The 27,133-nt window shown below is 38.8% G+C and overlaps 1 protein-coding gene across 1 annotated transcript in view; it reads left to right on the top strand.

The window, feature by feature from the left end:
• Positions 1 to 2,951, top strand: part of LOC119786810 (calpain-5-like) — a 56,995-nt gene extending 54,044 nt beyond the window's left edge. Inside the window, exon 12 of the mRNA XM_038290366.1 lies at positions 357 to 2,951. Coding sequence (XP_038146294.1) covers positions 357 to 539 — 183 coding nt within the window. The 3' untranslated portion in view covers positions 540 to 2,951. The remainder of the gene's footprint in view (positions 1 to 356) is intronic.
• Positions 2,952 to 27,133: the final 24,182 nt, after the last annotated feature.

Raw genomic sequence — 27,133 nt, 5'->3', positions numbered from 1 at the left:
TATTTCAAGTGGCATTAAAAAGTCTTGAATTTAACTCGCCTTATGCTGTAGGAACCCTGTGTAAAATGATAGCAAATATAGAAGGTAATAATAAGTTGTGAGTCCAAAACAGATTTGATTCTTAAGAAACGGGTGCAATACAGTTTGTCTGAGTGGAGTTGCCATATGATGGCGTCATAAGAAGGGGCATGGCCTCGAGCAGATCTGGTACCTAAACCCTCACACCTTTACGTTTCCTTCCCAGCCGTTCCCTCCATCAGATCTTCTGTGCTCATTCCCTCTCTTTTCTCTTCTTCTCTTCTCCTTCATTTCCCACGCTTGCTCGTGGACGTGCGCTTTGCACGAGCGGCCCTTAGATCTACAACAAGAACATGATCATGGACACCTTCCTGGGTCAGGTGGTCCTGTTCAGCGAGCCCAACGAGCGGCAAGAGCAACACACGCTTCACCTCCGAGACAAGGGCAGTCGCCAGGACAACGACATCCCAGGCATGCTCACTGTGCGCCTCTTCACCTCCACCACGCTCACAAACATCTGACGAGCTCCTTAAAGCAAAATGGAAATCTCAAAAAGCTCTGCGGTCTTTCTGACCTCACTGTGTCCTTTTTCTTTCATTTTTGTTGATTTTCAGCCTTTTTTGGGAGGTTTCTTAAATCTTCCCCTCATCTATATTTTTAAGGTAAAGGTGCCATAAGTACAGTCAGTACAGACTTTTTAATGAGTTGTGTTTTCATAAAATCCTCCTTGAATAGAACGTATGGTCAGAATTGTTTCTGAAAGCTGACGTCTCTGTAGGTTGGAAGCCAGAATCTCGCCTTGGCTTCAGCAGAGAGAAAAAAGTTTCCTGTTCTGATCTGATTGTACAAGTCGAGTTTCCTCTTCCCTCATTTTTGAATTCATGCCTAACCTGTACATGTAGACGTAGAACACATATGCACACATTTCTGCACTCTCCATGCATGTGCCAATTTTCCAAGGGCTCTGCAATGCCTTAAGGCCGAGTCCGTCTCTCCTGTTTTAGGAGACGGGGGAGGAGTTCTGTTTAAGCTGTTCTTAGAGTCAGCCTCCTTTTTGTCTGACTTTAACCCCACCCCCAGTGTTTAACCCTCCCACCCAGACACCAGAGCTCCTCGTCAGGTTGCAGGTGTTTCAGAGAGCATGCCACAGCCTGAACTTTATTAAGAAAAGCCAACAGCAGCTATTTCCTTCCTCTAAGAGCTTTTTTTTGTGCTGTGCTGCGCTCCCGTACAAAGTCTCGCCTCCCGTCTCCTGACACGTTTTTAAACTTCCTTGAAACTCTCGCTGCCGGTTGCTCTGGACGATCTTAACTGCATGGCTTGAAGATGTTTCTGCCTGTGCCGTACAATTCTCCAGTTGTAGCTTAGCAACCGGGTTCCTGATGGCGTTACCCTTTCCCTTTTCCCCTCGTCGGAGTGCAAGGAGTCAGCTTGACATAAACCAAGTGCTTTATGGGACCAAAGATGTGCCAGGCCCTTTGCTGTCTACGTCCTGTTTGGAACCTTCTGGCCAGGCCCGGCCCAAGCCTAGCTACAGTACAAACCACCACCCCCTGTGCCACTTCATCTCTTAACGGCGACACCACTGCCTGACGCTTCCTTTGACAAAGAGTCTTATGGGTCAACCTCGCGGCAGACAGCAGCTGCGCTTCTGCCGTCGGCACAGAGCAGGCCGGAGTATTTAACGGAGAAAATGTGTGTCTGTCTCGTTTCTTTCAGCTCCGCTTCGAATTCGGGTGAATGCAAATCTGTGTATCCTAGTTCTATCCGGAAGACATTTTTTCTGTGGAAAGGTGTGACCAAAACGGAGGGGGAAAAAACACACCTTGCACTTTAATTTGTTTCAAAGACAAAAGAAAGGTTTTATCAAAGGAGACATGCTGCCAAACAACTCGTGCCATCATCTCGGTCTTGGCTTTGCCTCCACAGCAGGAAAGCAGAATGGATGAACTGATGATTTCACATGTTTTCTGCATTTTGAACCACAGTTGGTGCAAATTTAATCTTTATTATTAACCATGACACTTCCTGTGTTGGTCATGTGGCCACTCGGTCTGAGTGTTTCACTTCTAACCAGAACTTAGTTTTATTTTGTGGAATGAGAAGAGCAGTCTTAGTTTTATGAAATTCAGAGATTATTTTTTGTTGTTACTATTAATATTATTAGACATTAGGAAACAAACTGTTATCTACCATCAAGGTATTTTTTTGAATGTAAGACTAGTCTATTTATGAAAGTTTCAAATTTGTTTTTCTGTTTGTTTGTTTTTTTATACTGGAAAGTACAAAAATTACATTTTTTAAATTTGTCTCTCAGATTTTTGTCAGGGTCATACGCGGTCTGGAACTTTATAAATGTTATTCTGGTTTTTATACTTTCAATTGTTTATCTAAAAGTTACCCTGCCTGTTTTGGACCATCAGTTTCTTTCTTTCTTTCTTTTCTTTCCTCCCTATTTTATTAATTTCTTCATTATTTCATCGCATCTCTGCCTTTTTTCTTGTTCTGCATTTAAAGCCGCTTTATGAATACATCATATAGACATAAATTCATTATAAATCTTGGTATTTAGAGAAAGGAGTTTAAAAGGACTGACAGGTCCTTTTAAACTCTGGTAGAGTTGGAACAATGGAACCCTGTTTTATGTACAGCATCCTTATAAATGTGTCCTGCATGACTTATTTTTCCGTATGTTCATGACCTTGTACTGTTCAATTGTTCCTGTATCTAATTATTCTTTCTATCTCGAGCATCGTGAAAATGCTCGTTTTTGAGGAGTCAGCATGTCGACACCTGGTCAGCCTCATCTCATACGGATCACAAAGGGTTTGAAACATTTACAGTATGTCTTGTGTTGCAGTGATGCACCCATAATACCTGTAGCATCTGTCAACATTAGCAGCAGCTGCTGACGAACCTCTAGGTGCTATTTATCTTCTTTGTGCTCTTTTTTTATGGTTTATAGTCTGACAGTAGGTGACAGGTGCACAGACATGCAGACTTGCAAAAAACAGGTTTTAACTATAGTAACAAACAAAAAAAATATAGCTTGGATTTTATTCACAAGGATACACACAAACAAAAGCCAATAAAACGTATAATGCACTATTTAAAGGAGAAGTCCGGTCGTATTCAGAATTCAACTTCTGAAACTACTTTAAATATGAAATTATTACAGACTGTTCAATACATGATAAGTGTTTTTAATTCAGAGTAATTTTCCATGTTTGTCAAAGAACACTACCGCCACCTACTGGTTAGTGACGTCACGGTGCGGTATCGGCTGTTGATCAAGTCCCAGTGCTGTATCTGGTGTTTGTCACAACGCGCTATTATCCAAGTCATCTTGAAAACATTCTTCTTCCAAATGTTGGCTACATATTACGGGTTTTTTCTCTGGCCAGAAGTTCGATGGCAAATCCTCCCTCTTCAAGTTGGCGATCCAACGACCAACCCGTCCGTGGAGGATCAGGAATCAGAAAGGTGGAATAACTCTTTTTTTCACTTTTCCCCGATGTATTCCAGCATCCAGCTGCCATGCACGTGGGCATTGTCAGTTTCACTATAGCTGTGGTGAATTTCAATGGTGAAGTCCTCTGGAAATCTTCAATAATTGTTGTTGATTGCAGATGTGTCTAGTAGTTCCCATTGATTTAGCTTGTAAAGCGGGGAGAATGGCGCTAGGCTTACCGCCCCGTGACGTCACTGCCGGAAGATGGCAGGAGGGAGGGGCTACTATATTTGGGCAAAAATGGCCGCTCCCAGACTCTTAAATTATTGCTTTTATAATCTTATTAATTAACACTTAAATTCATCAAATCTCTGTGAACGTATTAGTTTTAGGTCTAAATAATGATCCTTTGATTATTCCTCGCTGGCCGGACTTTTCCTTTATAGCATCGATGTTCTAGATGCACAGTATATCAAAATGATGTCACCAACCTCCTCAGCTGGTCACCCAGTTTTGCAAAACCGTGTTAACACTTTAGTTTAAACCAGTAGTGAGTATTGTAATCATTACTAAATATATCATTAATAACCATCCCACACAAGATGATTGACCGTAAAACATCATAAGTGAGTCACCAGTTTTTAATGAAAATAGCCGTTTCAATTTAGGTTTAATTGCTAACTTTGGCCTCTACTGGTTTTTAGAACAACTTCTTGTCCTACCGGTTGCTTTTTTTTTTCTTCTTGTTTTGAAGTATTTTTTATGCCACATAACTGCTTTAATTAATCAGAAATTAATGATTTCCACATAAGCTGCCAAGATTTGGTTCAACTTAGGCTCCTGAACAAATTTTAAAATGTTTTCTCACAGTATTGCTTTCTGTTCAGTTTTATTTTTACTCACTTTATAGAACAGAATATTATCAACTGGGTTAAAAAGTATTTAAGGATCTTTAAAATGCCTCCAACCTCATTGGTTAATTTAGGCAGCTGCATATATATGAAGAAAGCACAAATGGGGGCACCGTAACATTTTCCCTCTGTCCTCCTTGTTCTTCTCAGTTAGTCGATTATTTTATAGTGCATTTATTTATACACTATAAAATATTTATGCATTTCATGAACTCATATGTCTGAGCATTTGATTAGGTGAAATCACATTAAAAAGAGTGTAAGACTCAAAGAGGTCTTGAACGATCCACGCTGGAAACCATGCTGTTTTATGGTTTTATCTGTAAAATTACAATGATGGGAAGATTCTTATAAATCTATTTAATTTCAGAGTAGATGATTGACTATCAATGAAGTGTATTTAAAAATGATTATTTCTCATTTTGAATAATGGAAAAGTTATTTATGTTGAACAATTTGGAGTCATGTAATGTTTCTTTTTTCACTGCTTGAGATACTGATCTACATTTGTATTCATGAAATCATTATTCAGTAATTTTTCAGTGTTTTTTGTTTGAAATTGATGAAATGTAAAGACGTCTCCTGAAACTAAAAACTGTCTCTATTATCTCAAGATAACAGGTTCAGTAACATTACCACAAATATCAGTGTAGATCATCTCTATAGAGCAGAACCAGAAAACAGAAAAACAAAACAGATCCGAATTCAGTTTATATCAGTCTAATCCTGACATGTATTTGAAAGGAGCAAAAGGATACAGAAAAGTACGGAAGGACTGCACTGCAAAAACGACCTAGAAATAAGTAAAGATATCTTAAATTAAGTGTATTTACCCTAAATTTTAGTAGGTAAGTAAGAGGATTTGCCAATGGAATGAATATTTTTACTCTTAAAAGAAGATAATTAGATAATATGCACTTGAAATAAGACAATGCAATTGTGTTTTCTTATTTTAAGTGTAAATTGTCTTGTTCCATTGGCAAAACGTCTCTTTTACCTCCTCAATAAAAGAACAAAAGCCCTTATTTTGAAGAAAAGATGACTTATCTAGATTTCGATTTTTTGCAGTGTGGTACCTTCTATAGCAGGGGTCGGAAACCCAAACTGCTCTTAAGAGCCATATTGGACTAAAAAAAATAAATCTGCCTGGAGCCACAAAAATGTAAAAGTCTTCTATAAGCCTCGTATGTCAACACAGGCTCTAAGGATATTAGCCCGCTATAAAAAAGGACTACATGGACTTAAATATATAATAATCATTCATGATTAAATGTTTATCCTGGAGCAAATGTCACATAGCAGCATGAGGTGAGGAAGAAGCAGTGAACGCTCTCACCGCCTTTCACCGCGCGGTTTAGCTTTTCTTGCGTTGATGAAATGATAGAAACACGATAAAGGAGTCTTTCTGTGGTGGACGTGTTTCTGCTGGGAGGAGTTGATTGAGTCATGAGGAACCAATCAGGAACTGACATCCATCAGAGCAGAGCTCTCTAACCCCGAACTCCCACATCCTCCGTCACCATCGTTCCTTGGTGTTATTTTTACTTTGAGGATTTGGGGGAAAAATTTAAGAAAGTTCCCATCCCTGCATAAGAGCGCTACCTGTTGGATCTGTTAATGGTTTTCTATGCTTGCAACCAAACTAGCAGCAGTAGTGGAGTTTGGAGATGCAATCCACTTCTTAAATCTATCTTTGCTCTCCTCTAATTTATCCAGAAGTTCTGCAACTGCATTCTTTCTCTCACTCCCAACTTTGTGATCGGCTTCATATTTAGCCTTCCCTGGAAATACTCTTTATTATATGACAACTTTTCATTACAAAGCAAAAATGCGGACAATCCTTCCAAATAGATAATTAAGTAAATGATTCGCTCCATTCTTCTTTGAATCCCCTGTTCTCATCAGGTATCTTCCCCCTTGGGTTCCATGGCCTGAGACCCACCTGTCGCTTTGTTTGCCTGAGACGTGTTGCAGACTATGACCACTGATCTCTATGGCTATTACACAAATATTCATTGAAAGAAATGTTTACATTTATTTAATTTCAATTTGAATTCAATTTATTTCCATATCGCCAATTCACTACACATGTCGTCTCAAGGTAGTTTACAGGTCACCAGATCATACAGTCAGTTTGATTTAAAGTTTTCTATCTAAGGAAAACCAGTTGATTGCATCGACCCATTGACTCTTCAACAATCCCTCACACTAAGCATGCTTGTAGCGACAGTGGAGAGGAAAAACTCCCTTTTAACAGGAAGAAACCTCCAGCAGAACCAGGCTCAGTGCGAGCGGCCATCTGCCGAGGCCGACTGGGGTTCAAGGAGACAGAAGCAGAGACACAAAAAGCAGCTGTAAAAGGCGGCCCCATCCAGGAAACAGAGAGCACATCCAGCCAGTCTCAGTCAGAGAAACAGGACCACACTGAAAAACAGGCCCATCTCAAACATCTATAAACAAAGGTGTTGATGGCAGCAGCATTGGAAAACATAATGAATGTTCGTTTGGCCTCCTGCACTCCATACCAAAACAAACAAAAAATAAATTTTCATACATTTTTGAAAAAGCTCCAGGGAGCTGCAAAGGAGGCGCTGAAGAGCTGCGGGTTGCCGACCCCTGTTCTAAAGGAAGGGAGCTGCAGGAGAGAACAGAAAGTTAAAAGCTCGGTTTTAGAAATCAGTGTCTTCTTAAATAAGGAAGGATGATTATTAACCTGTTTTGGTTACAAAATAAACTTTGTTATCTCAAGATAATAAGATAATCATCTTATCAGTGTTTTCATTGTCCTGGAATCATCTTTTAAAGCTTTCTGGTTTGTTTGTTTTTTCTTTGCTTGTTGAGATACCTTTTTGGGATAATTACAGCATCTAAATATTTCACTTTTTTTTTTTTTTTTTTTTTTTTTTTTTTTTACCCTGTGCCAGAACAGTGCCAAAAAGACCAGTGTTCTGTTACTTTAAGCTGTCCTGTGTCCTGGAAACTGTAATCCTTTTACAGACATGTTTAACCGTTTTTTCACCATTGTGTTTTTATTTTTTTATGCGAGATTATCACTGCAGTGGTATGTTACTGTTTATAATTGTTGACTAATTAGCCAAAAGTGTTACGGCTTTCACTGTTAACCACAGACACACACATGCAGACAGATACATAGACATTAACCTCTTAGCTACGAAGCTAAACAAGCTTGACTGGAGTGTCTGGACCCTGAGTGTGTTTTTTTAACAGCTGCTGTATTGCTTCAGTCTCCTGCATACGTCAGTAATTTCTGCATGGCCAAGCCAGGGCAGGTTCTAAGAAGTCCTTTTAAACGAAGCTGAATTTCTCTGGTGACTTTTATATGAATCAGGAAGCGGCCGTGCATGTAGCAAAAAGACTCGCTTTCAGATCTGCTCGTTTCATCTCAAATCATAGGAACGCTGATTTTCCTTCAGAGCCAGTCGGCAAACGTGATTGGCTGTTGCTACTTTGATAAACATACTGTGTGTGATCAAATGCCTTTGTTGCACACTTGCATGCATTGAGACAGTATCCAGTTTTCTAATATTTTGTACGCAGTAATATGCATTTTGCAGGATGTGTATAAAAGTAGCAGCAACTCGGTCTGTTAGTGGTCGGATCCTTGTTCTGATGCACACTGGTATCAATTCTTTATAATTCCTCGACAAAAACACAAGTGAATTTTTCACTATTTGTGCTTTTGTGGATTAATAGTCTAAATGAATTAATAGGGCTTTAAATGATGGCATTTCTTGACTGAACTGGGGGCTTTTGCAACAGATTTATTCCTTTTTACTGGATATTTAAGGGAAACGATCAGTGTAACATTTTACCTGTTGCACCTTTTTGGGAGATGATAAATCACTTTTTGAAAATATATCCATCATATTTGCATTGATATAAAATATTAACTACTTAGAACCGCTCCAGTTTTTGCCTGATTTTACAACAATTAAATTGAAACTGATTTGGTCTGGAGGATGACTATTGCATCATTCATCATGAGATCCATAAGAATTTGAGTAGATTGATGACAAAGCAGCATTTTTACCTCTTGGGCAACTGTAGGTTCATGTGTTGAATGCTGGATTTTACTAAAGCCCAAAATATGTTCAGTATTTCATGTGCAAAAAGCACCGTACCTGTACGGAAGAGGATTAGTGCCACTGGAAAAAAAATGAATAATAATGTTAACTGATTTTTTAATTTTATTTCAGTTTAACATGGGAAAAAAACTCAGAATTCTGACTTTAATCTCAAAATTCTGACTTTGGCTTGATGCTAACATGTTTGTTAGCTGTAATAATTCTGAGAAAAAAGTCAGAATTCTGACTTTTTCCTCAGAATTCTGACTTTTTTATCAATTCTGACTTTAATCTCAAAATTCTGACTTTTTTATCAATTCTGACTTTTTTCTCAAAATTCTGACTTTTTTATCAATTCTGATTTTTTTCTCAGAATTCTGACTTTAATCTCAAAATTCTGACTTTTTTTTTATCAATTCTGACTTTAATCTCAGAATTCTGACTTTTCTCAGAATTCTGACTTTTTTCTCAGAATTCTGACTTTAGTCTCAGAATTGTGGATTTTAATGTAGATGGGCACCATGAAGGAAGAGATGTGGGAGCACTCAGCTTCACTGACAAACATGTGAGTTGTTTGAGGTGGCCAGTGACACATTGGTGGAAAATAACGGAATTAGGGAGGAGCAGAAGGTCATTAAAACAAGAGAGCTAGTCTCTAAAACAGACATGGCTATGGCTTGATGCTAACATGTTTGTTAGCTGTAATAATTCTGAGGAAAAAAGTCAGAATTCTGAAAAAGAAGTCAGAATTCAGTTAGAATTCTGACTTTTTTCTCATATTAAACTGAAATAAAATTAAAAAATCAGTTCACTTTTTTTATTTTTTTTTCAGTGGCCCTAATCCTCTTCCGTATACATGCGATGAAATCGTCCCACATGGATGACGTTATTGGTCAATTCCAGTTTTAATTATCGAGCTGAGGCCTGAACACACCAGTCATGTACGACTTTTTAATCTTCGATCAGGTTTTTTTCTTCGTCACATTGGATGCTTAGAAAAAGTTTCTGACCAGGAAGGGTGAGCAGAGCTATGCACGTTTTTTTATATTGTCTCTGTGCAACAAAAATGTAAACAATTTTTCTCACTTGAATCGGACAGATTATGTAAAGATAAATAAATAAAAAACACCAATGCAGCTATAAAGCAAAGCCCCACTTAACGAGTCTGTGCAGCATCTCAAACCAGAACAGATAATGTTCGTACACCTATACTAAAAATATGAGATCTACGTATAAAGAAAAAAACAAAACGCAGTAATAAGCGCCGTGGGACGGTTTATATGCTGACTGAGACAATAAAAGGTCATTCACAGAGAGGGGAAAGTGAAGTTTATCAAACTTTTTATTCCATTTTTTCCTAAAGAGGGGAGAGTGCTGAGCTTTGCTTGCTCGCTCTGTGTGCCCCTCCTTTTGTTTTTGGTCAGGTTCAAAGAGGATCAATATTTTACTATATCTGTTTTCTGTCCTAAAGATTTTTTTCATTTTTGAGCAGAGAGATAAACTGCTTTTTCTGTATCTAGTTTGTTTTTGTGAGGCTCAAAGAGGATCACTACTTTATCCGTATTCTTTCCTCCTGAACTCCTATCATGGGCAGTTATTCTTTTTTAAATATTTCTTTGATTGTTTTGCAAGAGTCTGTCCCGTTTACTAGAATACAGGATGTGCGGCTCCAATACCGACTCTTTTTCCCCAAAGTGGATGTGTTTTACATTGTAACCCTGTTTCTCTTCCTGCCAGACCCATGAAATTGCCTCTAAAATGCTGCCTAGGCCGACTATAATAGACCTGGGCTCTATCTCAGTGGGGCCTACGCAAGCCCTCTTGCAGAAAATCTTAAGGGGTATGATCATCTCTTTTGACTTTTAATTAATGCAAAATGCAACAACCTCGTCCAACGCAACTTTACTTTAGGATTTGATGCAAAATAGGACTTGGTGTGTTCATGGCTTTAGCACCTGGTCTTGTAAATGGCAATAAAGGCAGAACACAATCAGGTGTACACTTGGTAAGAAGGGCTGAAGTAAATAACATTGAGTGTCTGCCCTTCATGGTACTTGAAGTTGAAGACCATGGCCTCACTGCAAAAAATGTTAATCTAAGTTACTAATTTTTTCTTAAAATAAGTGGATTTTTTCTTAAATTGAGCAGGTAAGTGAGACACTTTGCCAATGGAATAAGACCATTAACATTTAGAATAAGAAAAAAACAACTGAAGTCTCTTATTTCAAGTGCATAATATCTAATTATCTTATTTCAAGGGTAAAAATGCTAATTCCATTGGCAGATCATCTTATTTTCCGGCTTAAATTAATAGTGAATACACTTATTTTAAGACATTTTTACTCATTTGTAGAATGTTTTTGCAGGTTATTCCACACTTCACAAAGTAAAACTGTTTCAGGAATTTTTGAGTGTATTTGGCTTCCAAATACTTTCAATCTCCGTTCTTTCGTGCATCTTTTCAATTTTTCAGACAAACAAATTTCATCGGCCTAGAACCTCCCATCTATTGCTAACATCTGCCAGATGCCAAAGCACATCTTTATGGATCTAGAGAAGTTACAGCTCAATGCATTATTAGCTTAGGTGACCATGGTGTCTTTTTTTGCAGCATGCTGCTGACCTGGTTTCTAGTTGTTTAGGAGTTTGTTACCACCAGTGGTGAAAACATTTGAAAGTGTCCCAGTTACTCAGAAGTTTTCTTCAATTACAATGTGATCGGACCTTGGCCTACTACTACTGACAAAGAGGATTTAAATATATTAGCAGCAACCTCAATCTTGTAAGACACAGCTAATTTTTTGAATTTAAGAGAAAGGCATTTCTCTTTTATGGATTTTTTTAATGAAAGCATGATTAAACTTTATTGGATGAACTGTTCAATCATTTCCAAAATCAAATTGACGCAGCACAAATACATATCACCAGTTCGAAAAGTTTACAACTCAAAATCTGAGATCGGAAGTCGAAGGAACAAAACGGTTCCTTTGCCATTTCCTGCTCCTGAATTTCTCGTCACTTCATACCGAGCTCTTTGTTAGCGAGAAACATGGCTAATTTATTGATTTATTGACTAATTTGTGGACAGCTGATATTTTAAATCATTTTTACAGCAGGGAAATATAGATTTATATGGACGAAAAACAGTGTCATTGGAATCTGCCTTTTTTTGTGCACTGAATTTTAAACTGGGCTGCTTAGTGAAGCAGTGGGTGGCCCTGCTGCCTGCAGCAAGAAGATCTGTTTTCGATTCCCGGCCCGGGGTCTTTCTGCATGGAGTTTGCATGTTCTCCCTGGGCATGCGTGGATTCTCTCCGGGTACTCCAGCTTCCTCCAATAGTCCAAAAACATGACGGTTTGGTTAATTGGCCTGTCTAAATTCTCCTAAGGTGTGAGTGTGAATGGTTGCTTGTCTCTGCGATGGACTGGCGACCTGTCCAGGGTGGACCCCGCCTCTCGCCCGTTGAAAGCTGGAGATAGGCACCAGCAGCCCACTGAATTTTTTTAGGACTGAATTTTAAAAACTGTTTTTTTTTTTTACATTTGGAATTCCTTAAAATTCCTGCAAAAAAATTCAGCTGGAAAAAATTCAACAGCAAAAAATATGCCCACAAAAAATTCAGCCCTGAATGTGTCGACCTTTTGGTGAACTCAAGCCGAAGCAATCTACACTCGATACAGTCGAGCAGCTTCTAGCCAATGAAATTAGCTAATTTGGTCACGTGACACAACCAGGGTTCCCGCGGGTCCTTAAAACGTCTTAAAAGGCATTGAATTCTTCAAAATAAAACTAAGCCGTTAATTGGTATTAAAATGTCTTAAATAAGTCTTTCGTAGGTCTTAATTTTTAAAACATGATGAATAGGATTATTTTTATTACGATTTTTTTTTTTTTTTATCTAAATAAAAAATTAAAATTGACCTTTTTTTTTTTTTTTTTATTAAAAAAAAAAAAATGGCTCGGCATTATTGGTTCCGTCCCGATAGTGGAACCAATAAAGCGTTGTTGCGGCCGGGACATTTGGGAGATGCGACTATTTACTTTTTATCTGGAAAATATGAGCAAGTGTAAATGTAACCAACATTGTCTCCAGCCAAGAGTTTTCTCCACCGCTAAAACCAGGGAACATACATGAGGCTCAGTGGATTTAGTGCAAGAAGTCATTCAAGCTCAGAACGATGGGAATTAAGGCAGTGGAGTCGCACATGCGAAGCACGAAACACAAAGCGTCAAAATGGAGTTAGAGAGAAACAGCCGGTATTTCTCAGTTTAGTTCCACCCTTGCCTCTGCAACGCCTCCACGTATCACCAAATCAAACATACTAAGAAAACCATACAAAGAAAAATAGCTGCAAAAAAGACTTAGCACTGGTTATGTTGGGGCTTTAAAACTGATTTGTTTTGTTCCCTGCTAAAACAAAGTTTGTGAATTCAGTTAAATAATTGTTAAAATATATCTGTCATTTGTTTGTTTTTAGCTTTCTTCCTGTATGGGAAGCTTTTCAAAATTTGAAACATTAGTGCAGTGATTTATGTTAAAATAAAGCTTTGGGTTAAGTTGTCCCAAGCAGGTTTTTCTGGTGTTTCTTGTGAATTTGGTCTTAAATTTTTATTTCAAGTGGCATTAAAAAGTCTTTAATTTTAACTTGCCTTACGCTGTAGGAACCCTGACAACAGTTGGGAATAGCTTTGTTCCCAAATGAATGAAGCTGAATCTTGTTAAATAGATATGATTAAAAAACATCAGGTAGCTACTAATAGACAGCCTTAACAGTTTTTAATTTTATCGGACCGAGTGAAATAACTGAGCCGATTACAGCTAGTGCGGCGCCTCTGTCTGCTTTTTTTTCCCCTGACCAAATGAGGTCATTTCCATTGAGTGTAGACCGCTGTTGCTTAAGTTCACCAAAAGGTCAAAACATTTGCTGTCGAATTTTTTGCAGCTGATTTTTTTTCTCTTTTTTTTTTTTTGCATTCAAATTTTTTGCAGGTGAATTTTGTTGCAGCTGAATTCAAGTTCAGTGTTTATAATTCGGTGTAAAAAAAAAAAGGCAGTTTCCAATGAGCCTGTTTTTCTTCCACAGATTAAAACTGATGAATTATATCTATCAGCATTAGCTCACTTAGTCAGCTGCCTTAAATGTAGATCAGAATAAAATTACATAAAAATATGATCTAATGGAAAGCTTTCATTATTAGGTGAAATTACTATTGGGTTTTATTCTTTATCTACAGAAATTAAGTAATTTTTTTTTTTTTTACTAATTTGCCCTGGTCTGAGTTCATGAGTATAAAGTAGTACGTGGGGATGAAATAAAAGTAGGAAGTTATTATTGGTATAAAATGGAATATATTGACTAAATATAAATATAAACCAGAGCTGAATGAGTAACTCTCTCCAGTTTGGCTACTAATAAATTTTTAGGACTTTCTAATATTAAAACTGACATATAGAAGTTCTTATTAGATCCTCCTACTGGCTTTGAATTTGGACTTGTGAGGTGAAAACTTTAGCAAAGCTTAAAGTACTTTGAAGTATCTTTGCTAATTAAGCTTTTAAGTACTTTGTGTTGAAGTATTAACATCATAATATCATTGACCCTCTTTATGCACCTTATTCGGTGGTGAAATTGCGGCAGAAACTTTTATAATAAGACTTTAAATGGCAGTTTTAAAATAACACAAGCAAACATGATGGTATGATTTAATCCTACATCGTTTAAAGGATAATTAGGGTTCCTATGATGGGCTTTCACTCCTCCACATAGCAGGATAATGCAACAGGAAGATGTTTACAAGCTACTTTACTTCATAGGTGGCTATAGTTCTGCCATTATGCTCATGAATCATAATCGACTTCAAATCAGTTCACTGAAAGCAGAATTTCATAGATTCGGTGGTGAAAGCTGTTCAAGTTAAACTAAAAATACGGTGGAAGTTTTAAGACTGATTGTTTAAAAAGGTACGATGGATTTAAAAGCTCAATAAAATTGCCTTCTGCCACATGTGCTGCAGGAGATCTCAGACCCAGAAAGCAAACTCCAGGTTTCTCAACTGGCCGCATCATCTAATTCGATAAATAGATATTTGTATTTAAAAAAAACGACTGAAGTTGAGTCTCGTCCACTAGAGGAATGAGCTTGTGATTCATCCTGTATTTTTCTGCCAATGTTTATCGACTGGAGGCTGGAATACTTACTGCATGGTGACTCTTCTTGGAGATGCTACAGTCTTTGTAACAAGTACCTTTTATCAGTATTTTCTAAGCTTGTTAATTTTATATATCCACTTTAAATTGCGTTCCTGAATAATATGTTTACTGATAGCTAAGTATCAGAGAGCCGTGCCGTATGTTCTGTACTGTGTGCTTGTCGGTGCGTTACTTCGGTGTGAGCTTTTTATTTTCCATTGCGTGTTAGTTGGATTTGGTTCACGGTTACACTGTGGTTATTTTATAGCTACAATCTTAAAGTTTGTTTTTTTCTTTCTTTTGTATTTAATGTCAACTTGTGGCATGACTTTGAAATAAAAATAAAAAAACAAAAAGATATCTGGATTTGTCACTTTTGTAAAAGCTGTATAATAAATGTATGATTGTAAAACTCCATAATTCAGTCTCGGAAATTAAACCAGTACATATACTGGGGGGGGGGGATGTATTTCAATCAAAAAACGCTATGTTTGGATACAGGGGCGTGCACAGATAGACGCTAGGTTGTCATAGAGCACTTGCCCTTTTCCCCTCTGGACAAAAAAGAGCCGTCCTGATATTGTTTTTTTTTACTTTTTTTAGTCTGTGGCCCAAAATACAATTAATGAATTTAAAAGCCTATCAAAGTAAGAGTCTAGAATTTTGTAATTTTGCTCCACAAGACGTAGCACCACCTGAATAGAGCCTTGCATTGGTGAAGGGCCAGCTAACTGTCTAGGTAACTAAACTACCTCCTCACTAGGGGTGGGTATTGGCAAAGAAGTCAGGATTCGATTCGAATCATGATTCACATGCCACGATGCAATTCTATCACGATGCATCATGATACTTGAAATATTGCGATGCATCGCGATATTTTCACTGAACACTGTAAGAAAAAGATGCAGCCCTTACCAGTGGCTAACTGGCTGGGTGTGATCTGGATAGTGTCTTCAATTGATACATAACTGAAAGCAACTGAGTTCATACATAGCTGTATTTATTGAAACGACTTTTGGAGGTGTTGCCATGGAAACAAATACTGGACACAAATATTACTATTACTGGCGTGGACACACTGACAAAAAGATCTTAGGATTCATCAAACTTAAAATAACAAAATAAGGATAATCGGTGCCGTTTACATGGCCTCAGTGGTCCTTTAAACCAATAATGAAAACATTCAAATGTATATTTCCCCTTTTGCAAATGACGTGCATCATAACAATTTCATTTTTACTTTCTTTGTTTTTAAAGCCAAAATGCATCCAAGCATCTGACTTGAAATGTGATGGAGCCGCGGGGCGAATTTTCGTAGTGTCCTCCATGTTTTATTTCATATGACTCGTCGCAGTATCCCGCTGCCGGACATGCTTGTGACACAAAGCAGCGGGCGTCAACACATCCGCAGCGACATCTGCTGGACTGGAAGCTGTATTCCACTTGGTTTGGCTGATGTGCGCCGACCATTCATGTATTTTATTTGTTCATTTTTTTTTTTTATAATTCTTGCCTTCAAGAATCGATGCTGTAGATCACAATAATTAGTATTGCGATGCATCGTCATGACGATTATTTTGCACACCCTTACTCCTCACCAAGAAGGTAGATATGCTCCTTGGTGAAGGAGCGCATCTAGTTAGTTCACAGCATAATTTATTTAATGGCCCCTACCGGGCACCAAGGAATGGTATAAAATCTAGCTCTTTAATTTAATTCGTGGAAAAAATTAAAGCATCTCATAGATGTAATTATTGTTTTGCTATAATGGTTCTTGTCAGGGACTCCCTGATGATATCTACTGGACTTTTATGACAACTGCAGCACAGAAGTTCCCTTTTTATCTTTTAAAATTTAAATTTAAAAGAAAGTATAAGGTAGAATGATCACAGTACATAAAAATACAATTTCCGTTTTTCTGCAAGCCCCCCTCCCCTCTAAAAGTTTGTATATTCACTCTAACCTTGCTATTGTAATGCAAATAACCTGTGATATGTTTAGCCCTTCTACAGGAGGCTGGATAAAGGCTGAAACACATCAGAACAAGAGCATGCTCCAAACACTTGTCATTACCTTCCCCTGCAACATCAGACCTTTTTGCAGGAATATATTAATAAGTCATATGTAAATCAAGGCAGAGCCTATTTATATTGTCCATTCACCAACAGACTCATTTATATTGCAAAGCTCACTATGTGAAAGAAAGAGCAACTTAGAGAATAATTGTATTTTGTCTTGTCACAACTTTTCATGTCATTCAACATTTCTGCTTAGAGAATGACAAACAGTATGATTTTAGTATTTGAGTAACATTTATTTCACCCAAGTTAAACAGGGTTACCACGGGTCCTTAAAAAGCCTTAAAACACATTGAATTCTTCAAAATAAAACTAAGGCCTTAATTGGTATTAAAATGTCTTAAATCAGTCTTTCGTAGGTCTTAGTTTTTAAAACATAATAAATAGGATTATTTTTATTATGATTTATTTTTGCAATCTCAATAAAAGGTTAAAATTGACAATTTTTATTTTTTTTATTAAAAAAAAAATAACGGCTCGCCATTATTGGTTCCATCCCGATAGCGTAACCAATAAAGCGTTGTTGCGGCCGGGACATTTGGGAGATGCACCATTAACTTTTGTCTGGAAAATATGAGCAAGTGCAAATGTAACCAAAATTGTCTCCAGCCAAGAGTTTTCTCCGTGGCTAAAACCAGGGAACATACATGAGGCTCAGTGGATTTAGTGCAAGAAGTCATTCAAGCTCAGAACGATGGGAATTAAGGCAGTGGAGTCGCACATGCGAAGCACGAAACACAAAGCGTCAAAATGGAGTTATTGAGAAACAGCCGGTATTTCTCAGTTTAGTTCCACCCTTGTCTCTGCAACGCCTCCATTTATCACCAAATCAAACATACTAAGAAAACCATACAAAGAAAAATAGCTGCAAAAAAGACTTAGCACTGGTTATGTTGGGGCTTTAAAACTGATTTGTTTTGTTCCCTGCTAAAACAAAGTTTGTGATTTCAGTTAAATAATTGTTCAAATATATCTGTCATTGGTGTGTTTTTAGCTTTCTTCCTGTATGGGAAGCTTTTCAAAAATTGAAACATTAGTGCAGTGGTTTATGTTAAAATAAACCTTTGGGTTAAATTGTCGCAGGCAGGGTTTTTTTTGTTTCTTGTGAATTTGGTCTTAAATTTTTATTTCAAGTGGCATTAAAAAGTCTTAAAAAGTCTTGAATTTAACCTGCCTTATGCTGTAGGAACCCTGTACATATGAAGCTACAATTGTCCCATTTAGCAGTTTTCACAAACCCAAGGTGAGTCCTTCCTGCATTTGTGAGAGGTATACTTTGTGCAGTGAACACAACGCTCAGTGCTGTGGTTCCTGTTGCAGAGGTTGCACACCTGGCCTGCTTATATTAGCAATGAAAAAATCTTTTAAAAAAAATGGAGTTTATCACATATTCTGAAAGTAAGCTTTGTAGGATGACCCAGATGAGGTTTTATATATTTATCCTACGAGTTTGGTGGCATGACAGTGATCTATAGTGTAATTATATGCTTCTAATAACAATGAAAAAATCTAAAAAAAATACAGTTTAGCACATTTTCCCAAAGTAAGAGTTGTAGTCTGAACTAGATGAGGTTATCTATGTGTGCTACAAGTTTGGTGGCACTAGAATGATCTATAGTTTAGTCATTGTGTCACATCTGGGACAGATGGACCAAGTATTCAAGGTGAGACAGTTGGTAGGAAAGTTCAGAACATTTATTTACGGTGGCCCTGAAGTGCAAACTGCAACTACAAATCTAAAAGCGCAACTACATTAAGGAAATCGCAACTACATAAAGCAAAGCGCAACTACATTAAGGAAATTGCAACTACATAAAGCAAAGCGCAACTACATTAAGGAAAACACAATTACATTAACCTACCAGAAAAGGTAGGTACCAGTGGGAAACATGAGACATCGCTGATTGGACGACGGCGCCGTTTGACCCTTGAACCGGAAGTTGCGTCGTCTGAACAGTCCAGCTTCTTTTAAGTGTGTCTTCAGTGTACGCAAACTAACTGAAATTTCGTGATTAGTCTTGAGCATATCCAGTATCACCTCGTACGTATGTCCTGATTCAAAATATTCCTGGATAACGGCAGCAATGTTTGGGGCGCCGACAATATCCATGTTTTCCAAAGCCGCAGCAGGCAGAATGACTTCCGGGTCAAGGGTCAAACGGCACCATCGTCCAATCAGCGATGTCTCATGTTTCCCACTGGTACCTACCTTTTCTGGTAGGTTAATGTAATTGTGTTTTCCTTAATGTAGTTGCGCGTTGCTTTATGTAGTTGTGTTTTTCTTAATGTAGTTGCGCTTTTAGATTTGTAGTTGCAGTTTGCACTTCAGGGCCACTGTATTTATTAAATATAAACAGAACTAAAATGGAGCTGCTAGGTTCCGCGGCTCTCAGATGCTGCAGAAGAAGAGGGCGAGGCATCGTCCAACGTCAGATACTCTGTGGGAGAAACACAGGTTAGTGACCACGGTCTGTTGACAGAAGATGAGGATCTCAGTGAGACACTTACCTGGTTTAACAGTTTAGGTAATCTCCCTAGAAAAGGGGTGCGATCCAGCCCTCTGGCTGACAGCTGACGCAGCATGCGTCACCCAGAGTATCCCCGGTGCTGCCAGAGGCGATTTTAGAGTCTGTGGGGGCCCCAAGCAAAAAATCCTAGGGGGCCCTACCGACCAGTGTTCATCACCATTATGTTAGGCTTCAGTATGGCTAAGAACACTTGGCCATGCTGCAGGGTCTTCTGATTTAGTCAAACCTGTTGTAGTAGCAGCTGACGTGTCATGATGAGGGGTAGGAATTCCTGTCCTGTTGGTGGTGGACGTTGCGGAACTGATAACAAAAACAAAAACAGTCTATACATTGTCATAAAGAATTTACAGGGCATGCTATATGTTATCAATTAAAGTAAAATGTATGGAATGGGTGCTCGATGTGCCTCTGGTGTCTCTTCCTGCTCTTCATGACAACCAACAGGTTGAGTGGCCACTATCCCACTGCAGGTGGATGTTGCTGGAACTATAATATGACAAAAAAAATTGTGCTATAAATAATCTTTACAATTAGCAATTAAACAGTTACAATTAACAATTCAAGTGGAACACTGGACTTACAGTTTTCATCATCAGCATTTGGAAGGGGCACTTTGTCTGTCTGTTTTGTTATAAATTTAAGCAATGATCCTGAGGAGAGATATGAAAGATTTTGTTAAAAATGTTGAATTGTTCTCCATGGGCTTAGCTTTCATTATTCATTGCTTTCATAGCATTCACTTAACGCTATAGCTGCTGTCTCCCCGTTAGAAGACAAAGTAGCATAATTTCAATGACAGCAGTCATTGAAATGATTGAAACTGTCTTTCTTTCTTTTTGCTTCTTCTTTTTTCTTCTTCTTCTTGCTACCAGATGGATAGCTCCTCTTAATTTTCCTTCAGCTTAGTTACTTAATTGCTTTCCAATTTACTGAACGATAGGCCTACAACGTCACCCATTCGCTAGGCTAAGTTCATTTTCATTAAGGGAAGTTATCCACCTGGGCTGGGCTGGATTTTGACTGGGCAAAGCCAATGTCAATCAACATTCCATCCAATCGGAATTTTTATATGCAGCTGTGCATCTCCTCAGTCACTATAGCGTTGCCACATCATGCTCGCCTGTTGCTGTTTATCTACTGGGCGTACAGTAGCTGGCTCTCGGGGGGGCCCCCCAGCGGATCGGGGCTCCAAGTCCTGTAAGTCCTCCAGGACTGCAGCACGGTGCTGCAGTCCTGGAGGACTTACAGGAAGCTGATCCGGGGCAGAGATACAGATCAGACAGGAACAGACAGATGACAGGATCCAGGCTTCCAGACATCCTGGAGCTCCAAGGCAGGTTCAGAGTCCGACTGAGTCGTGCGTGATCAGGCGGACACGCACAGGAGCAGACAGGGATATGGTGCAGAACAACAGGCTCCGTGGTAGAGAACTTGAGAACTTGAGCAGGAACTTTAAACTGGTCTCCTCCTTGGAGCCAGGCTTTTTGTCTTAATTTTTAACGTAATTTACAGAAAATCTGGGTACACCAAATTAGTTGCCTTGCTGTCCTCTGGTCTGGGAGAATCATATGTGCCATTTAGTACTTCCTGTAAATTTGAATCAAGTTCCTCCACTGTCATAATTTCACTTTCAGCGGCGTCTTTAGATGTTTCCTGACTTTTGTCTTTTTTTTAACTTCATTTAGGGTAAAATCTTGGAACAACAAATTAGTTGTTTTACCATTCTCTTCTCTGGAGAAATAATCTTTTTCTTGTATTATTTCATCTAAAAAGGTGTTAAAGGAATAGTACACCCAAAACATGATTAGCCTTCATTTTCTACTCACCCCCATGCTGAACAACACTCTGGAGTACTTTTTTGATATCTCAAATGCATCTGGAGATCTGGGAGGCTTCTTGCTGTCTGCTGACATTCAAATAATGGAGGTCTGTGGCGCCCGAAGGCAGAAAGGTCCATAAAAGTCCACAAAAAACGTGTCAATATTCCTCCATACTGCTCGTCCAATGTATTCCAAGTGTCCTGAGTGGGTAGCGTCCATAATTTACTCGAAACGAAGTCATTTAGAATGTTTTTAGAGCATAAACAGTAGTGTATAGGATTTCCTGAAAGCGCGTTCACGAGTCTACGGAAACCGCGGCAGACCAAACCAGATTAAAGTGCGCATTCAGCTCGGCAAAGAACTCATGCTCTTCCTCAACGCTGAAGTCCTCAGACACTGAAGTCCTCAGACACTGAAGTCCTCAGACACTTTTCTTTCGTTGTGTCTTTCTTTGCACAGGTAAACAGCACATTTCTTCTTCTACGCTTGCATTATCGGCAGAGCAGACGCTGAATGCGCACTTTCGTCTGGTATGGTCTGCCGTGGTTTCCGTAGACTCGTGAACTCGCAGGCGCGCGCTTTTAGGAAATCCTATACACTACTGTTTATGCTCTAAAAACATTCTAAATGACTTCGTTTCGAGTAAATTATGGACGCTACCCACTCAGGACACTTGGAATACATTGATTTGGTTTTATCTTATGGTCTACCAGTTTTTAACTTAGAAATTGGTGACTCATTCTTTTCTGACCATATGCCTGTTTTATTTGAGACAACGCTGTCCCGTGGAAAAGCTAAAACTCGAGCTGCAGCTCGGCTCTGTCGTGTTTTTAACCCTACTACTGCTGGTCAGTTTTCTTCTGTTTTTAATCAGAACTGTACTATTCCAGAGGATGTGAGAAATAACACTGAGGAACTCAGCAACTGGTTTTATTCTACCAGTAAAGCAGCCTTGGATTTGGTGGCACCTCTAAAAATTTGATTTCCAAAATCCAATCATGAACCCTGGTTAAATGAGGTCACTCGGGCTGCCAGGAGAGACTGCCGCAGAGCAGAACGCAAATGGAGAAAGGACAAATTACAGGTGTCTCTCCAAACATTAAAGGAATGTTGCCGCCGTTATCAAAGGATTGCAAAAGGCAGCCAAAGAAAATACCTGTCGGGTTTGATTGTATCAAATAGTCAGAATCCTGCTATCCTATTTAAAATTATTAACTCTGTTCTAAATGATTCACATAGTGGCTTTATGGAGACCTCACCTGCTGCATGTGAAAACTTCTTACACTTTTTTGATGAGAAAGTTGCTTCTATTAGGGCCCAGATTATCCCCTCTTCTTATGATCCTTCAGTTGTGGTGCCTTGTTCTGGTGTTTTCCACAGCTTTGAATGTGTGAACTTGCAATTATTGCAGGAGGTGGTTAATCACTTAAGGCCAACTGGTTCTCCAGATGATGTTATTTCGCCCCAATTATTTAAAGAAGCTTTCTCTGCTATAGGTCCTTCTGTCCTTGCTCTTGTAAATAGTAGCTTGTCCTGGGGCGTTGTTCCTAAAGCTCTGAAACATGCAGTTCTGCAGCCTCTACTTAAGAAACCAGCTTTGGATCCTACTGTTCTGGCAAATTATCGACCTATCTCTAAATTGCCTTTTATTTCAAAAATTCTTGAGAAGGTAGTCTGTAATCAGCTAATGGCTTATCTTAATGAACATAATATATTAGAGGGTTTTCAGTCCGGTTTTAAACCATTTCATACCACAGAGTCAGCCCTTTTAAAAGTTTTTAATGATATACTTTTAGCAACTGATTCAGGTGACGTTGTTGTTTTGGTGCTGTTGGATTTATCATCTGCTTTTGATACAGTTGATGATGTCATTTTACTTTCCCGTCTGGAACAGTGGGTGGGCATCGGTCACACAGCTCTAGATTGGTTTAGATCATATTTGGCTGAACGTACTTTTTGTGTCTGTCTTGATGGCCATAGGTCCCCCTCTGCTCCACTGTGGTGTGGTGTCCCACAGGGCTCAGTTCTAGGCCCGCTCCTTTTCTCACTTTACCTTCTTCCGCTCGGCTCTATTTTTAGAAAACATGGGATTGCCTTTCACTGCTATGCAGATGACACACAGATATACTTACCGCTAAAGAATGTAAACTCCACCTCTCTTCGGTCTCTGTTTTTATGTCTTGAAGATGTGAAGGCCTGGGTGGCCCTACATTTTTTTTAAACTCAATGAGGACAAGACGGACGTAATGATCTTTGGCAGATCCACTGCTGATTCCGTGACCAGTCTTGGCTCCTTGGCTCAGTACGTTAAGCCGGTTATTACAAATTTAGGGGTTAAGATGGATGCTGGTCTTAAAATGGAAGCGCACATCAGAGCCGTTATAAAGTCCAGATTTTTCCACTTAAGGCAGCTAGCAAAAGTAAAACCCATTCTTTCCAGACAGCATTTCGAAATAGTGAACCATGCATTTGTGACCACACGGCTGGATTACTGCAACTCACTTTATACAGGGGTCAGTGACTTGTATATTTCTCATCTTCAGAGGGTTCAAAATGCTGCTGCACGTCTTTTAACAGGTACACGAAAATTCGACCACATTTCCCCTGTTTTAGCTTCCTTACACTGGCTGCCAGTACATTTTAGGATTAATTTTAAAATTCTTTTATTTTTTTTTAAACTCTTAATGGCCTTGCTCCTTCTTATCTGTCTGAGCTGTTACATACACCCTCCCTTTCCCTCAGGTCAGCTGATCAGTTGCTTCTGAGGGTCCCAAAAGACAAAATGCAAGCTCAGAGGAGACCGTGCTTTTTCTGTGGCAGCTCCTAAGCTGTGGAACGATCTGCCTCTGAGCATAAGACAGGCCTCTTCTCTTGCTGTTTTTAAGTCCCTTCTTAAGACTCATCTTTTTTCCTTGGCTTTTGGCACAATTTGAGAGGTTTTACTTTGTTTTATTCTTTTTGTATACTAATATGTATTTTACACTCGTTTTTTCTCTATTTTATAATTTTATTGTATTTTATGATTGTGTACAGCACTTTGGTCCTGTTCGGTGTATAAAGTGCTTCATAAATAAAGTTGGTATGGTATGGTATGGACGAGCAGTATGGAGGAATATTGACACGTTTTTTGTGGACTTTTATGGACCTTTCTGCCTCGGGCGCCATAGACCTCCATTATTTGAATGTCAGCATTTTCTACTCACCCCCATGCTGAACAACACTCTGGAGTACTTTTTTGATATCTCAAATGCATCTGGAGATCTGGGAGGCTTCTTGCTGTCTGCTGACATTCAAATAATGGAGGTCTATGGTGCCCGAGACAGAAAGGTCCATAAAAGTCCACAAAAAACGTGTCAATATTCCTCCATACTGGTCGTACAATGTATTCCAAGTGTCCTGAGTGGGTAGCATCCAGAATTTACTCGAAACGAAGTCATTTAGAATGTTTTTAGAGCATAAACAGTAGTGTATAGGATTTCCTAAAAGCGCGCGCCTGCGAGTTCACGAGTCTACAGAAACCGCGGCAGACCAAACCAGAGGAAAGTGCGCATTCAGCTCGGCAAAGAACTCATGCTCTTCCTCAACACTGAAGTCCTCAGACATTTTTCTTTCGTTGTTTCTTTCTTTAATCTGGTTTGGTCTGCCGCGGTTTCCGTAGACTCGTGAACGCGCTTTTAGGAAATCCTATACACTACTGTTTATGCTCTAAAAACATTCTAAATGACTTTGTTTCGAGTAAATTCTGGATGCTACCCACTCAGGACACTTGGAATAGATTGGACGAGCAGTATGGAGGAATATTGACACGTTTTTTGTGGACTTTTATGGACCTTTCTGTCTCGGGCGCCATAGACCTCCATTATTTGAATGTCAGCAGACAGCAAGAAGCCTCCCAGATCTCCAGATGCATTTGAGATATCAAAAAAGTACTCCAGAGTGTTGTTCAGCATGGGGGTGAGTAGAAAATGAAGGCTAAACATGTTTTGGGTGTACTATTCCTTTAATGCAGTAATTGAGGCAAAAGGAGCTCCAACCAAGTATTGAGTATTGTACATGCTCATATTTTTCATTTTCATACTTTTCAGTTGGCCAATATTTCTAAAAATCCCTTTTTTGTATTAGCCTTAAGTAATATTTTAATTTTGTGACACACGGAATTTTGGATTTTCATTTGTTGCCACTTCAAATCATCAAAATTAAATGATATAAACATTTGAATGCATCAGTCTGTGTGCAGTGAATAAATATAATGTACAAGTTACACCTTTTGAATGCAATTACTGAAATAAATCAAGTTTTTCAAAATATTCTAATTCACTGGCTTTTACCTGTATATCTATCTATCTATCTATCTACAAACTTGAGTCATGGAACTGTGCTTAGAGCTCCTTATTTCATGTAAACTAATAACCTGTGTACATGATACTTGTTGATGGCATTAAAATGATTTCTATTAGTATTAAATTAGAGTTCCTTATTCCAGTCAGAGATGGGGACTCGAGTTTGTGACTCGTACTCGAGTCGCACTTAAGTCGCATATTTAATGACTTCAGACTCGACTTGGACTTGCATTTGAAGGACTTCAGACTCGACTGAGACTCGTGATTTCCGACTTGTGAACAATATTTTATTCCAGTGTAAAAACACTTATTCAAGTGTTTGTTTTACTAACTTGACTGATCGCCGCTGGCCTTACCCACACACAGAAGAGGTAAAAAAAAGAAAAAGAAAAGTAGCACTTGTGGCCAGTATGGCCCCACACTCAGTCGTTGACACAAGGGGGAGCACAGTGTTGGGAAAGTTCTCTTTCTACGTGAACTAGTTCAAAGTTCAGTTCACACATTTTAAAATAAACTAGTTCAGTTCATAGTTCATAATTCAAAACCAAAAAATGAACTAGTTCATAGTTCTTTTTTTTTTTTTTCATATATTGCTCAATTACACCATAGCCTACTGTAGAACCACAGACAGCAATTATTTTATCAGTTGTAACTCTGAAACTGTGCGTCAGATTTCATCTTCATATCCAGTTTTGAATCCTTATCCAACCAGGGTTTACATTAGCATTGAGGGGACAGCATTTCCCCATTGTTGCTTTAACGCTTTGTTGCTGTCCATTCACTTCACACTAGTAGCAGCTACAGCTTTCACCCCTACAGTATATTCTCAAAAACATCAGGAAAAATGTGCTGCTTGAATGGTCTTTTTTATGAGGAATTATTAAAAGAAAAACAGGAAAGTAGTCTTTAAGGTGCAAATGTTTTTTTTATTTTAATTATTTTTTCCATTTGAAATTCCATTTCAGTACATACTAAAAAGGAATCCTGGAATCCTGGAAAATTATACCAGGCAGGTTTAACAAACAAGTTACATGGATAGTAAAACCCTCAAGAACAGGGGTCTTCTATGTTTTCCAGACCAAGGACCCCCAAACTGATGGCGAGATGGAGCGGGGACCCCCTAACTATATATATTGTATGAAATTGTGTCCTATAGTCACTCTATTACAGATGGAGTAATGTAAAGAAATTAATTTCTCCCTGGGATTTTTAAAGTTTTTCTGATTCTGATTCCTGGTTGTTGTGAAGGAAACGGTGCCCAGCTTGAAAGAGCACCTGTGTGTCGCTGAATGTGTGCATTGATGACTGAAAGACATCTTTTGTCTCGATTTATCTGTTTACTACAGTGTGTTGATTTCATGTTAATGAGTATTTAAAGACATTTCAATTAGTGGGGGGAAAAATTGCAGGGGGGGAATATAAAAATATCAACTAACCATGCAGACCCTCATGCAGTACCTCCGTAGACCCCCTAGGGGTCGCGGATCCCCTGTTGAAGACCTCCGCTCAAGAAGATTTTACTAACACAAACTGAGGGACCAGGCTGAGGTAGGAATTTAAGGTTACTGAAGTGCGGATTTTTTTACTGAAAGCCGGCGGGCAAACTTGTTGCCATCATCCTCACCGACCACCTGGTCATAAAACTGTTTTAAGTGATCATACTGCTGCTTTGTCGCCTCCACGCTGCTGTGGCTTCCACGCGGCATTTTGT

This window comes from Cyprinodon tularosa, unplaced genomic scaffold (assembly GCF_016077235.1).
Source record: "Cyprinodon tularosa strain WSP-4 unplaced genomic scaffold, ASM1607723v1 ctg28, whole genome shotgun sequence".
NCBI classification, from domain to species: domain Eukaryota; kingdom Metazoa; phylum Chordata; class Actinopteri; order Cyprinodontiformes; family Cyprinodontidae; genus Cyprinodon; species Cyprinodon tularosa.
Note: the sequence above shows the minus strand (reverse complement) of the source record. Positions and strands in the feature narration are given on the sequence as shown.